Source organism: Eurypyga helias, unplaced genomic scaffold (assembly GCF_000690775.1).
Source record: "Eurypyga helias isolate BGI_N326 unplaced genomic scaffold, ASM69077v1 scaffold13147, whole genome shotgun sequence".
Classification (NCBI taxonomy): Eukaryota; Metazoa; Chordata; class Aves; order Eurypygiformes; family Eurypygidae; genus Eurypyga; species Eurypyga helias.
In genome coordinates, this window is record NW_010263761.1 from 33,265 (window position 1) to 47,052 (window position 13,788).

A 13,788-nucleotide genomic window follows, 5' to 3' on the forward strand; every position below is an offset into this window, starting at 1 on the left:
GCCCAAACCAGAGCTTCGAAACTCATCGATCTTTTGAAACTTGAGCTCATTTTGTCTTTCTTCTGCTTACACTTGAAATGCTTATTTGATAAATTGCTGAAAACAACATATTTTTTTCTATTAACAAGGCAAATGCTCCAGTCCTCATTCAGGTAACATGTACAATAACAACATTAATTCACAGGCAATGGTTTCAAGTGACAGTTGGTTTTCTCCATCCTGTATGAAGGATTTTCCCCTGCAGGTCCATAAAGTATGACAGGTGGCTCTAATGCAGAGCAGTCCCTGTAAGATGTAACACAGCTCTGCCTGGAGGATCAGGAATTAGAGATAAATGGGAAGATAATTGTCAAAAAATATTGCTTTGGGAAGCAAAGAAAAAAGCTTTGTTAGATTCTGATGCAAATCATATATTATGCAAGTGTCAGGGGTTTTAATGTTCTCTTTTATGGGACAGATGCTCTTTAACTGGTAATTAATAACTTGCAAGGGCAAATTTAGTGTTTCAGTCAGTGCTGAATGAGAAGAATGAGTGAAATTTAACAACCTGGATGTGGAGCTCTTTATCTCCAGCAGAACTGGCAATACACATCCTTTGTTTAAAGATCAGAGGTAAATTTGGCACAAAGAGCAACACACTTCAGACTGCAGATCTGAGGGAAACTTTTCTTTCAAGGCAACGAACAACTATGTTCCTCCACAAGGGTTTTCAAAACTTCATTTAAACAAAGAAACATCAACGCATCTGTGTGCAAGACCAGGGAAACGTTAAGGGTTCCCATGTTACAAGGAATGTCTGTGCTGGCCTCTCGAAGGCAGGACTGACACGAGTGAGTCACACAGCAAGACTAAGGTCAGAGCTGGGAGGTGGAAAGGTGTCTCCTTACGTTCTTACTGTGTTGCACCTGGAAAGCCTTTTCTCCTGTTTTGGGGGCACAAATCCAAACACTCAGTATTGACACTCCGTGATGCCAGGCACTGTGAACCAAGCCTTGAAAACATGTTTCTACTTTAAGCAGACAAGTTTCCAGACAGTGGAACATGTTCATGACCTAGGGAGCTTCAAAATAAAGCTGGTTAGTTTGCAAGGAAAGGATGCATCACCACACTGCAATGCCTTTGGAGCCCAGAAGTCAGGCAAGGTCCTTTGCAGACGATTCATCACTGTCAGTGTAGTGCGTCTGGAGGTCAAACCTGGCCTTCCACATTGCCTGAGCAAGCCTGTTGATTCCAATTCCTGCTCCTCATTATTGCCATGCACTGTGACATCTACCCAATCACCTGGGATTTGGGGAGCAGGCTTATTGCACCACGACACCTCGCAAACCTTACAGGTAACAGCAGCCTAAAAGGGATAATTAAAGCACGTTGCATGCAGCAAGCAGCAGAGTAAACCCTCCTTAGAAAGAATCCTGGTCTTTGATAAATGGTACCAAGTTTTTCCAACGAAATTTACAGCTGGAAGACCACATTTCCCCAGGCCTTTTTTCATAGGAAGCATAATGCAAAGTAGTGGGAAAATAAGGTGGAAGAAATAAAGTGCATACAGCTATGATGCGACAGGACATTAATAAATATCGTTGTAGACCCTGAAATTTTACAGGGCAGAGACAGCTCTGTACACCAAAATGCTGAATTATTTCCATATTGTAATTACTTGACTGTATGAAACATCTTGATTCCCCAGCCTGATTTCTTGTATACCCGAGGAGCTGTATAATACTTTTAGGATATTTTCCTACTCCTCAGATAATTTGTTTCCCTTTATGTTTTCTTTGTCTCTGTAGGCAAAACAGTAACTGTTGTTTAAAAGGCAGATGAAGAAATGGTTCATAAAATCAATCTGTGGAGAGCAAAGAAACAAGTCTTTCATCAAAAAAACCCCAAAACATATGTAAACAAAAAGAAGTCTCTGTGAAGGGGAATCATCTATATTAAAACACAAACAATAGCCTCTCAATGGATAGATTTATTCCATCTAATGCATTTTTCCCTTTTCTTGGGATTCCTTATCTCATTTGGAACTGTTCCGCCTAGGTTAAGCCTCACACGCCTTATCTTCTTTGAAAAGAAAAAAATGGCTTGATAGAGCTCAGAAATTGTTGGAGCAGTTCCCAGGATATGTTTATACATGCCCACGTGATGGATTAAAAGCGATTTTTCTTTTTAAACAGATAAGTGCAATCAGTTGCTTCTGATGATAGGCTTAAGTGAGCACCCACAAAGTATAAAGCCTATATAGAAATCCTGTTACCTCCCAAAAATGCACACAGCAATGCTAGCTGTGCCAATTTTTCTTTAGGGCTCCATATACCGCTTCTCCGAATCACAAATGTTTCCTTAATTCATTTTACTGAAGCTCTGTGCTTTCCTGGCTCTGGGTCCCCCAGGCTTGGTTCTACAGTGACAGGCAGTATGCTGTAAAGCCCAAACTGGAGCAAGACACAGGTAAGCGTTTGGCCTGGCAAAGGCAAGCACATCACCACTCAACAGAGCAGAGCTCCAACCCATCCTATTGTTAAGTGCACGTTCATTATGGTTTTGATAAGTATATGGATGCTCTGATGATTCCCAGACATACTGCTCTGTACATGTGATCTCAAGTCTTCACACCAAACTGCACAGCAGCAAGCCTGGCAAAGGAGAGCCTTGTCTCCCCTTCTCCCTACTACCTGCATCACACAATTTTCGACGGACTCCACGCAGCTCTAGTGAAGATATGTACAGCAGCAGTGGTGAGTGGCTTTGCTCTATGCAATGCACACTGGAGTTTCCTTGTGGTATTTTCATCTGTGTGACATATTATTCATAACAGGCATTTTGATTTCTTCCCGGTGAGTGCTCAAGTAGCTGTTTACTGCCACAGAAAGATTATCACACTGTATGACCCACACCACCTTCTCTTACTTACCCACACAGTACCCCACCAGGTTGAGATACTGCTCTTCCTTGCAGCTAGTCCTGCACTTTCCACTAGCTAGAGTCGCGTGGGGATGGCAGGTTAAGCACTCCAAATCTGAAGGGCCACGGCATGTCTTGCAGGATGGATGACAGGCTGAGTAAGAAAATCAATGCTTGTTGTTATGGTCTTGGTATAGCCCACCTTACGTTCTCCCCTCCCCAGAACGCCAGCCCCTGTAATAATCATTTACTCCTACAAAACGTGGACATAAAAAGATCTAATAGCATCAGGGACTGCAGAGTTGTAGTTTGGCAGGTTCTTAAATCCTCATTTTGAATAAGCAAGATGAGAAATGAGTTGTCAGTTTAAAAACGTGATTTGTTCTCTGCATTAATCACGGTATAGATCTATACAACATATTAAATATAAAGAGATTGGCCCTTTTATTCCTCTCTCCAGCATATGATTGTGCACATAAGGGAGTGGGATGCACAGGGGAGATAAATTAAAACATCTTGGGATTGTATGAACATCATAGTGGCATGAATTTGATATTCATGAGTGGAAAATCTGGGAATTATTTCTGCACAAAGCCCTCCCAAATGGAAACCTATAAAACCTGAACACCATGCCAGCTCATTAGCTATTCTGCCTGCTAAAAGCTCAACAAAAAGATTGCAGAGAAAGTGGTTGAGATTGCTCAAAAACATTTAACTTAGACTGCTTTTGTATCCTTCCACCTTTAAAGATAGGTGCTGTATTTCCATGATTTCCATGCTACAGATCTGAAGGAGATAGAACTAGCAGGGCTAATGATCTGTAAAAACTCTTAAAACCTACTTTCACAGCTCTCCTATATATAAAACTTCTGAAATCTCCCACCTCCGGCCACATACAACTGCTCACTCCCCACACAGAAGCTGGGCGTTTCGCAGCTGCCACAACATAAGCCGGAAAACGTCATGTCCCACCGCCTTCTCAGCTTCTCAGAAATCCTGCTCGTGAATTCAGCGTTGAGAAGGAAGAATCAATTTTCTAGACACACCTATATTAACTGAGATTCGCTGTTCAAAAAATGCACGAGATCTAAGCTGGCAGCATACGGAAAGATGCCACTTCCCTGACACTGAAATTTTGTTCCTAAGACGTTTACGTAAGCCTGAAACTGCATAATGCAGCATTCAGCAGTTACCTCAGCTCTAAGGCAGCAGCGCACAACCTCAGAAATGATGAATCTTTACAATGGCCTGCCAAATAAATGTAGTTATAGAGTTGTTCCTTGGGTGAATAAATTGAATAAATAGAGCAATGAACCTTAGAAGATGCTTCTCTCTGTAAACTTGAGGCCTCCCTGGGAAGCGATCAGTAAATTCCTGCTACTGCCAGAACATATACATGGATGCCTGACCCAACAAATCTATTATAAAACAGCAGACATCTTTTCAGACCTTGAAGCGACTAATCAGATTTCAAACACCTGCATTTCCTCACCCATTCTACGTAGCAGCTCATCATGAATGGCATACCCCAAAGGCCACAGTTTTCTGTAAGTGGCAAACAGGATTTAATCGCTGCCCTCACTCAGAAGGTCAGTAGTCAAAGAGTCATCTGCTTAGATGAGATCAAACGAGCTGAATGAAGGCCACTTGCTGACTGGTGGGCAAGGCTGAGACACAAATAAATCATGCTCTCCCCACCACCCATCAGGCATACTCATAGATGCCATGGTTCTTCTCTATCTGCAGAATTCTTTCCTTCTAAACCCAGCAGCGAATTAAAAATGAAACTAATTCATGTGGACAATATGCTTATCTAGCCTAATAAAAGCAGAGCATTTTTCAGTATTGTCCAGTAAAGGCCTCTTTTGCCCTAGCGTGCTGGCTAAGAATATCATCCAAGCCTACTGAAATGAAACGCAAAAATATCTTCAGGGAAACAGTCCAGAGGAGCAAAACTGATAATAATTTATGATTCAATGTGTACGCCTCTCTCCCATTAGGAGGAGATTCCGTTTTCTGAAATTAGACTATCCTATTCTCCCCTGAAAATACTTAAATAGCCTCATATAAATCTGAGAGCATCTCTAATTACACTGAGAAATGCATTGCAAAGCGTGCATACGATGAAATTCAGCAGTATAAGCTGCAGGTGCCGGCACTATGCACTCACAGTAGCAGTGATCTTTGTGGCTGAACATCCCCTCCGGGCACTCAGAGAGGCATCTTCCTTCAAGCAGGACGTGGGAAGACAGACAAGCCGTACAGTCCTGGGAAGTGTTCCCCACACAGCCTGCACAGGAGGAGTGGCATTCTGCAGGGAAGGGAGAAACAAGAAGACAGAGAGAGGCAAATGAGTTCCAGCTTATCTTGGTTGTTACTGTCGTAGAGTATGGCTAGAGTGTTTTCTCCTCTGAGACGACAGGACGGTATTTCCTTTACAGGATTCTCTGCCTGCGAAAGGTAGAAAGGGCAGGAGTACAAAGGCTCTATAGCACACTACTTGAAGCTAAGGAGCAAACACAGATAGCTGCATATTTAATCTTTCTTTGCAGCCACACAATTCCTTACTGAAACGGAAAAGCTCAGATGTACGACGCTGTGTAATACCGTTCTCCCTGTAAGAGCTCTTGGGATTCTGCAAATTTACCAGATTCTGAAATCATCTTTTGCTACCACCCTACAGTTACTCCAGGAAGGATTTTCTAGCCAGCATCACTGCAAGGTTATCATCAGCCATTCTCGAGCAGAAAGAGCAAATACACGTAGAGGTGAGCTGGACACCTGACTTCACAGCCAGTGAAGCAAACGTTCCGAATGAAACGAGCGCAGTTAAAAAGTTGGACTTCTCCACCTTTACTGGTACTCACCCTAAAACCAGGCATCTTTAAGTAATCTGGTTAAATACGTATATAAACTCAGTAGTTAAAAACGCGGTATTTATTAGTTACTTGAGGTCACAGGTTGCATTGTGTGAGTCCCTGTTGAACACAAAGAGAGACTTCCTGCCCTCTAGGGAGACACGACAGACACAGGGCTGGAGAGAAGAAATGAAATGACATGATTTATACAAGTACACTTAGCTGTCTGTCAGAGAGCCAGAGAGGAGTCAGGGATCCTCACCACAAACACAATGTCTCCCGGACTATCTTTGGCTCAAGTGACTCAAATCATGTCAGAGAGAAAACTCTTAAGAGTTTGATCAGGGAAATCTCAAGCATTAGAAAAACAAAGAGATATTTCTGAGGTTTGATGAGAAGTTCACAACCACACAGGTAAATTCTTCAAAACCAACATTTTAACCACATATGAACGTGCTCTGTTCTGCATAGTACACATCTTTTGTGGGTTTATTTTTTGAAAAGGTGCATCTACAAACTTGGCATGAGTATTTTACAGGGGTACCTCAACGTTTGAAATATTGAATCTTCACACCCTGCTGCAATAAATCAAACTACTATTGTAATGCCATTACTAATACAGCAGAGCTAAAAACATGAAGAGCTGTGCCAGCATTCTTGCCTGATAACATACTCAGCACTGTCACCGAACTCTGCTCAGGCCTGTTTGTACAGGTCTGTTCACCCATCCGAGGCAGTGCTATATGGATTTTTTCACTCACTTTCCATACCATAACCTGGACTCACTCAAGAAAACCCATTACTTGCCAAGGAACAGCCACTGCATGGATTGGAGGCTCTGCACTAATGCCTTCAGGAACCAGTACAGAGCACTGGTCACTTTATGGTCTGTGTAGGTCACCGTTGAAGACAAAGTCATTCCACCAAAACAATACCTCTTCTTCCTCTTTTAAGATTGCCTAAGGCAAAAAAAGGAGCTTGTACAGACTCCATCAAGTTGAGATGAAGAGATAAAAATAAAATAAATGGATTTTAAATTATGTCCATTTCTAGAAAATGTTTTTTGAAGAGGAAGAAACAGCCATTGGTAGCATTGTTGCTATTGTTATTACTATTACTTCACTGAAGTGCTGTAGGGCCACCGTCTCTATGACTGGTCTTTCCACACAGGGAAATCACTGCCATTTCTGAAAGTATCATTTCTCCTTACGCTTAGGGTGGGCTGTGTTGGCACACCCCTTCAAGATATTCACAGTCTAACCTCTCAGCCCGCTTCTGTCTGCATTATTGTCAAGGTAATGCAATATGTTTGTTGTACAGGTATCCACACCGGCTGGCACAAGCCCTCTACAGGCAGGCAGACTGGCTTGCTGATACACCCAACAAACATTCTTTGCTGAAGTCCACAACAGCTTTATCTCAAAGCTGTGTGAAACCACATATATTCCCAATGTATAACATATTAGCCTCTTTTCCAAACTCTAGGCTTCATGTAAATACTTCCTATTTGGTATTTCAGGAGCAGTGATGGCACGTGTGCTGCAGGGCATCATAGAATTATAAAATCACAGAATGGTTTGGGTTGGAAAGGACCTTAAAGAGCATCTAGTTCCAACCAATATGCCATGGGCAGGGACACCTTCCACTAGACCAGGTTGCTCCAAGCCTCATCCAGCCTGGCCTTGAACACTTCCAGGGATGGAGCATCCACAGCTTCTCTGGGCAACCTGTGCCAGTGCCTCACCACCATCAGAACAGTTTCATCAAAAGACAAGACTGCTGTGGGGTGTCTTGACCTGCTCCAAGGGCTAATAAGGAGACAGCTCAGTCTTTTCTGAAAAGGATTTAAGGATTGATCCTGCTTCAAAATAAGTCAGTAGTAAAAATCACATACTAAACTTCAGTGAAAAGAAAGCTAAGCTAAGATAAGCTGGGCAGACTTGAACACAGTAGTTTAAGAAAAAAGTACCTGAATCCTTTAGTCACAAATCATATGCAGAGTATATTTTCCCTCAAAAGTACTAGTATATGCCATTCTGAAAGTTACTGAGTTTAAACATTCATGGCTGTCACAAGGCAAACACAGGAGCTGAAAGCATGTAAGAATCAAACATCATATAGGATCACCCTGCACACCTAAAACCCAGCGCAGCCCTGTGCTGAAGACTTTGAAGAGCTGTTCCCATCCTCTACTCACCTTTGCAGACTCCTGTGCTATCCATGTAGAACTGGGCTTGGCAGTGGGAGAGGCAAAGGCCATGTACAGGTCCTTCCATGGGCTGGTGAGGCTGCAGTGCATCCTCTGGTGCCCTGCACTGCAGGCAATGAGAGGCCTCCGGGCCGATGCAGGCACGGCAGGATGGATGGCAACCTGTGCACACAGCAAGAGAGCAAGTCAGAGTCGCAGCTCTGAGGACAGCTTCCTCAGACAGAAGGACAAGGCCCAACAACCTGGGCATCTGGTAGTAAACAAGAGAGAGAGAAAGGGGAGAAAACTTTGGTTTGGACCCTCTTGTTCATCCCTCTTTCCAGTTGTGTATTGCTGTAGACAGTGTGATCCTCAAAGAGCTAGCAAAGAGCGTACACTTTGCAGCAACTCGCAAACTAGGAAAACTGTCCCAGTGTGCTGTATTTGCTATAATGGAACAGGGATTTTAGAAAAATACTTTGACATCTTTCCCCCCACCCCCAAATAGCAGCTCTTTTCTTCAGTAAAGGTGATGAACAAATGATGCTGGGGAAAAAAACTGCAGTAGCGTGCCACAGGCAGTCAATTTTCCTTTAATTTCTGGAACTGTAACAGCGAACACAATCTCACTAGGAGAGACAGCAAGAAATGACAGGCTGAAGGGCTCACAGGAAGCATAAATTCATCCTTCGAATTTTCAGGTTTTCCATTGCTGCAAAAATGACCCCAGTCTTAGCAAATCTACTAGGTGTGTGTAGAATTTCATCTACCTCTTAACTCGTGTCAAGAAAAACTTGGAAGCAATGTATATTGTCCCCAGTAGTAAAATAGTCCCCAAGATCACTAACTCCTGAGGTTGTGAACACAGAAAGTCTTGGAGAAAATTTGCTTTTTGTTGCAGTGGAAAACCACCAGCAGGCAAACACAGGAATTACTCGATGACCAGTTCAGTGTAGGATAAAGGATCAGCATCACAGCTGGGTACCCTGAGCACAGCCCAGCGAAAGCCAGTATAGATACACTGTTTTACAGCAGCCGGGGAACTTACTCCAAGTATACAGCTTACCCTTGCAGACGTTGAAATCCTGGTAAAAACCCTCTCCACAGCCCTGCAGGCACTGGCCCCGGTGCAATGCCAGAGGAAAGGAACAGGAGGTGCAGTGAGTGGCCAGAGGTCCTTCACATGTGGAGCATGAATCATGACAAGCTGACAAAGAAACAGAGCACACAGAACTGAAAGGCCCTTTTTTGCTTTTTTGTTCTCCTCGAGAGTAGTGTTGCTGACTACAGTCTCCTCCAGCCAACAATGAAAGCTCCCAGCTGGCATGATATTCAGTGATGGGAGCAGAAGCGCATGTGTATTAATAAACTACTAACAGTAATAGCTCTCACTCACACAGTGTTTTGAATCTCAGCGTGTCTTAATATGCATCGCAAGGCAAAGAGGTTATTTAAAACAATTTATCACAAGTGAACCAAAGAAAACAAAAAAATCAAATTCCCTGTCCCCAGTCACACTTCTGTGCTCTTAACATTCCCTCCCCACAGGTAAACATCCGGAGAACAGAAGACAAAACATGGAGGGTGCCTTGAGAGCCGTAGAAAAGGTCGTGCAAATATGCCTTTTACCTCTGCATCTTCCACTGCTACTTGGGAAGTATCCATCCGGGCACTCTGACATGCACTTCCCATCGTGTAAGAGCTTATCTGAAGCACAGGTCAAACACCTGGGTTGGTCTGAATAGCACGTTTTGCAGAACCGGCCGCAAACTGTGGAAAAGGACAGCTCATTAACGAAATGCACTCAATTAGGAAATAACAGAGCCATCAGCCTGGTCACACCGATAAAATGAAGTAAGCCAAAGCACACTTCGTCCTTTCTTTGTCAGAAAGGCATCTTTAAACATTCCTCTCCAGCACAAGTAACCTTTCGCACTTCCCTGGAATAAGTAGTGACATCCATGGAGTAGGTGTGAGTGCAGACAGGTATTCACTGACTTGTATCCTGCCTAGGACTCTGAGTAAGTACAAATACCAGAAATGGGTCTACACCAGCACTCCTCCACTCCTGACACAATCCTCTCCAGCTAATGCAGAATGTTTTTCCTGTTCACCAACAGTCTGTCAACAGGAAGCACCATTCTGAACGGTTTCAGGTATGAAAACCATCTCATAAATCTTTATACATCTTCCTATGATAAGCATCAATTATTAGACTGTTCAGTAAGTAAAGGATAGAGGAAAAGTTGATCAAATAAATTGTAATTCCCCCCTTCTTTCTTTTCTTTAGGTCAAAGAAGACTGAAAGTCAAAGAAGACAGTGTGAAAATCTACCCAAAATCAAGCATAAAAATGTTTCTTATCAATTCCTGTGGTCTATATTCTGTTCCGAAGTTAACTGACCTGTTGTCTAAAAGCACTGTGAAACTCCAGCTTCCCTAAGTCAGTAGCACGACTGCTGCTGCACATTCAGAAGAGCCAAGCGTTTTACTTAACCAATTTTTGTTTCTTTTCACCAGTTTGACAGCTTCCCTTTAAACCAGCTTAGAGCTCTCCAGCTGGATACCAAAAGACAAGGTTTTGGTAAAGGATGAAAGGCTGAATCATGGAGGTTGTGAGGAACAGCTACGCAGTTTTGAGAAATCACTGGCAACAAAAAACAAAATTTATGGCCAAGCTGCATCTAAGTTAAATTTCCTTTTGAGCTTAAATGTTTCGCAGCTACAGATGTAAGATTTCAAGCCTGCACACTTCAAAACACAGGTAAGTAAAATTTACTGGTATAGACATCAACCAAACTGAAGGGGAACCTGGTGAAGTGAAATTCATCCAGAAGTGGCCAGAACAGCAACAATTTTGTCAACATGTTCCAGGTTTTAAGGCCTCTCTAGCTAGCTGTGGCTCAGTCTGACCAGCATGAAGACAGTCATTTCTACAGACTATGCTGAACAGTCCTTCAGAGCAGCTGGAGGTGGCTGCCAGCAGAAACCCAGGCTTGACCCGAATGGTTGTAGCAAATTTTAGATATTTTTATTGAGATTTTTTTCCCCTTCATGATCTGTTTGACTTAGGTCTTTTCATTCCCTCCAGCCATCTCTTCCCCTGTCCTCAGCAAACCTTCCCAGCTCCCAAGTCTCATCTGTTGTGCAGGTATTAGTTACTGTGATGCTGAATTATAATCAATTTTACAGAAACCTGCTGGCAAAGGCCATTTTTCTTTCCAAAGACAAATGGATTTGTCAAAGCCTCAGAAATGACTCAGTTAGGCTTTCAAGCTGTTCCACGAGGGAAAAAACCTTAAACCTTTCAGCAGCTGATTAGCTTAAATGAATTAATAATCTTACAAACAAACAGCAGCTTTCCGCATCCGATATTTATGCACAAGGTGCATCTGGCTTCTTAGACATGAATAAAATCACAGTTGCTGCACAGCTAAATGAAATATTGATTTTTTTTTTTTTTGCAGAGCATTTCTCAAACTTGCAATTAAAGAAAAAAAACCCAGGTATTTACCGCTGCAGACTCCATCCTTCGTATAAAACCCCTGTCCACAGCTGGCCACACAGAGCCCTGCTTTTAGCATGCGTGATGTGTCTTTGCAGGACAAACAATTGTTCTCAGCAGCACCCCAGCATGAGGAACAAGACTCGTGACAAGCTGCAGGAGAAAAAGGTGCAGGATTAACAAATAATCAACTTCCAATTATCTCTTTAAAAGGAAGAGTTTGCAGCAATTCACTTTCTTTTTTTTTCCCAGTTTTGTTCCTTAGATTCACAGGCATTCACTGCTTCAGAAAAGGAAAAGAAAACATAACCCACTGCTGCTCTCATGTTAGTACCTTTCATCCAAGCCATCTCAGGGGTACAACCTACAGGTCATTTTGTAGGTGCAATATGACATGCAGTATACATCAGAGCAGTTTCTGTAGCTGTAATCAGACTAGGAGTAGTGTCAATAAGACTGTTAAATCCTGTTCATCCTGGTGCTAGGGGCTGTACAAGCACAAAGGGAAACGAGAAGAGATCCCATTACACATTACTTAAAAAACAGACCTGTGATCAGATCCTTGCAGTGACTACTGACATTAACCCAGCTTCACGTACAAAGAATTAGACCGCAAGGCTGCGATCAAAATCCTGCAAAGTTAAACCCAAGACAGCCTACTTGTAGAAACAACTCCTTCTGCACTTCCAGGACTCAGCACAGGTGCAGAAGGAACTGACTTCCGGCTGTTGGCAGATCAGGTGGGGCAGAAATCCTCACGTGCTCAGACTGAGTAATTCCTGGGGAAGGGTGGACAGTGGGTCCCAGGTCCTGCATATCTTTTCCTTGAAGTTGCCAGCAGAAGAGAAGGGGCATTCCCTCACTGGGTTGAGATACCAGCTACTTTTGTCTCTGGGGAGCCATCTATCATGGCTGGGACACAGTAATGTCCTTGAGCATGATGGTGTCTTGCAATTAAACTAATAAACTAATAACTGTATGGAGATTGAGTCTGCCTGTTGAACAAGCCACCTCATTCAGAACTGTACAAGTGCAGCTGTGAGGGAAATTCAGCCCACTGTCGTTACTGTACATGGAATCTGTGGTGTAGAATCACAATCAATCCTGTGTTACCGGTGCATGCAGGAACTGTGCAAATTACAGTTCTTTTAGCTATTAGATTTTTTTTTCTTGATTACACCCAAGTATGTTCCAAAGATGTTCTTAAACTCATTATTTCACAATAAGGCAGGTACGTGCTTGTGGTCCCAGACCATGGCAGGTGGGAGAAAACACAGAGATGTGGCATGACATGCACGAGGTTAGAACAGCGAGTGTTTAGGGGGCCAAGACTTGGGACATTTGAGTTCATCCCCAGCACATGGCCCTTTGACATTCTGGATGTTCCTTCTTCACACTTCTACCTTTGTTTATTTTCCCTTTCCTCATCATCTTCTATTGCCTTGTAAGTAGCTGTTTGCTTTCCCTCTTCTCACCTTTCTGCATCTGTTCCCTCCACACCTTATTCCTGGTCTCTCCAGAATGCTGTGGCTCTTCTAATTCCTGAGGAGTGTCCCATAAGGATGCTGGGCATCCGGTACCTGAAAGGATCTTCCACCTGACTCTTACAGCAGGGTCTGTCACCACTGTCAAGCGCACCTAATTGTGACTGAATCACACCAGAATGAATAGCAAACATCCCATCCCGAGGTAAAGATTGCACACACTTTTCTGCTCCAGTCGATAATTTCCCTTGCTGGTAAAAACCTGCATCTCATTCCAGCTTGGATGATTCTCAGGGCACATCTACACTCGAAAGTTAACTGCAGAGTATGAGTTCATGCTGTAAATCCTTAAGTACTCAGCTGTCCTCACTTCACCTTCCAGATGTGGGAGTTTTGCTCCTCTCTGAGCTGATGCTAACTTTCAACATCTTTTTAAAAGAGTAAGCATCAAGACTTGGATCCTCTAACTACAGACTTCCCACTGCACAGCTTGATCCCCTCACTGTTAATCTGCATCAATATGTTGACTCATCTGGACATACCCATTTATTTGCAAAGTTCTCAAGTCCTCTCTGGAGATGCTGCATCTTTCAAGAGACACTCTTGTCTCCGGGCAGCCTAGCCTCCAGCTCTGGAGCCACCAAGATCAGAAGGATATAGACTGGTTGGAGAGAGTCCAGAGGAGGCCATGAAGATGCTCCAAGGGCTGGAGCCCCTCTGCTATGGGGACAGGCTGAGAGAGTTGGGCTTGTTCAGCCTGGAGAAGAGAAGGCTCCAGGGAGATCTTACAGCACCTTCCAGTGCCTGAAGGGGCTACAAGGAAGCTGGGGGGGACTTTTTACAAGGGCCTGTA

General features: G+C 43.3%; 1 protein-coding gene across 1 annotated transcript in view; it reads right to left on the bottom strand.

Annotated features, from left to right (window-relative positions):
* The window catches only part of LOC104512977 (extracellular matrix protein FRAS1-like), a gene marked incomplete at both ends in the record, with an annotated part of 42,686 nt that extends 31,082 nt beyond the window's left edge, over positions 1 to 11,604 (bottom strand). Inside the window, 6 exons of the mRNA XM_010156184.1 lie at positions 2,912 to 3,055; positions 5,072 to 5,212; positions 7,957 to 8,130; positions 9,014 to 9,154; positions 9,577 to 9,717; positions 11,461 to 11,604. Coding sequence (XP_010154486.1) covers positions 2,912 to 3,055; positions 5,072 to 5,212; positions 7,957 to 8,130; positions 9,014 to 9,154; positions 9,577 to 9,717; positions 11,461 to 11,604 — 885 coding nt within the window. The remainder of the gene's footprint in view (positions 1 to 2,911; positions 3,056 to 5,071; positions 5,213 to 7,956; positions 8,131 to 9,013; positions 9,155 to 9,576; positions 9,718 to 11,460) is intronic.
* Positions 11,605 to 13,788: the final 2,184 nt, after the last annotated feature.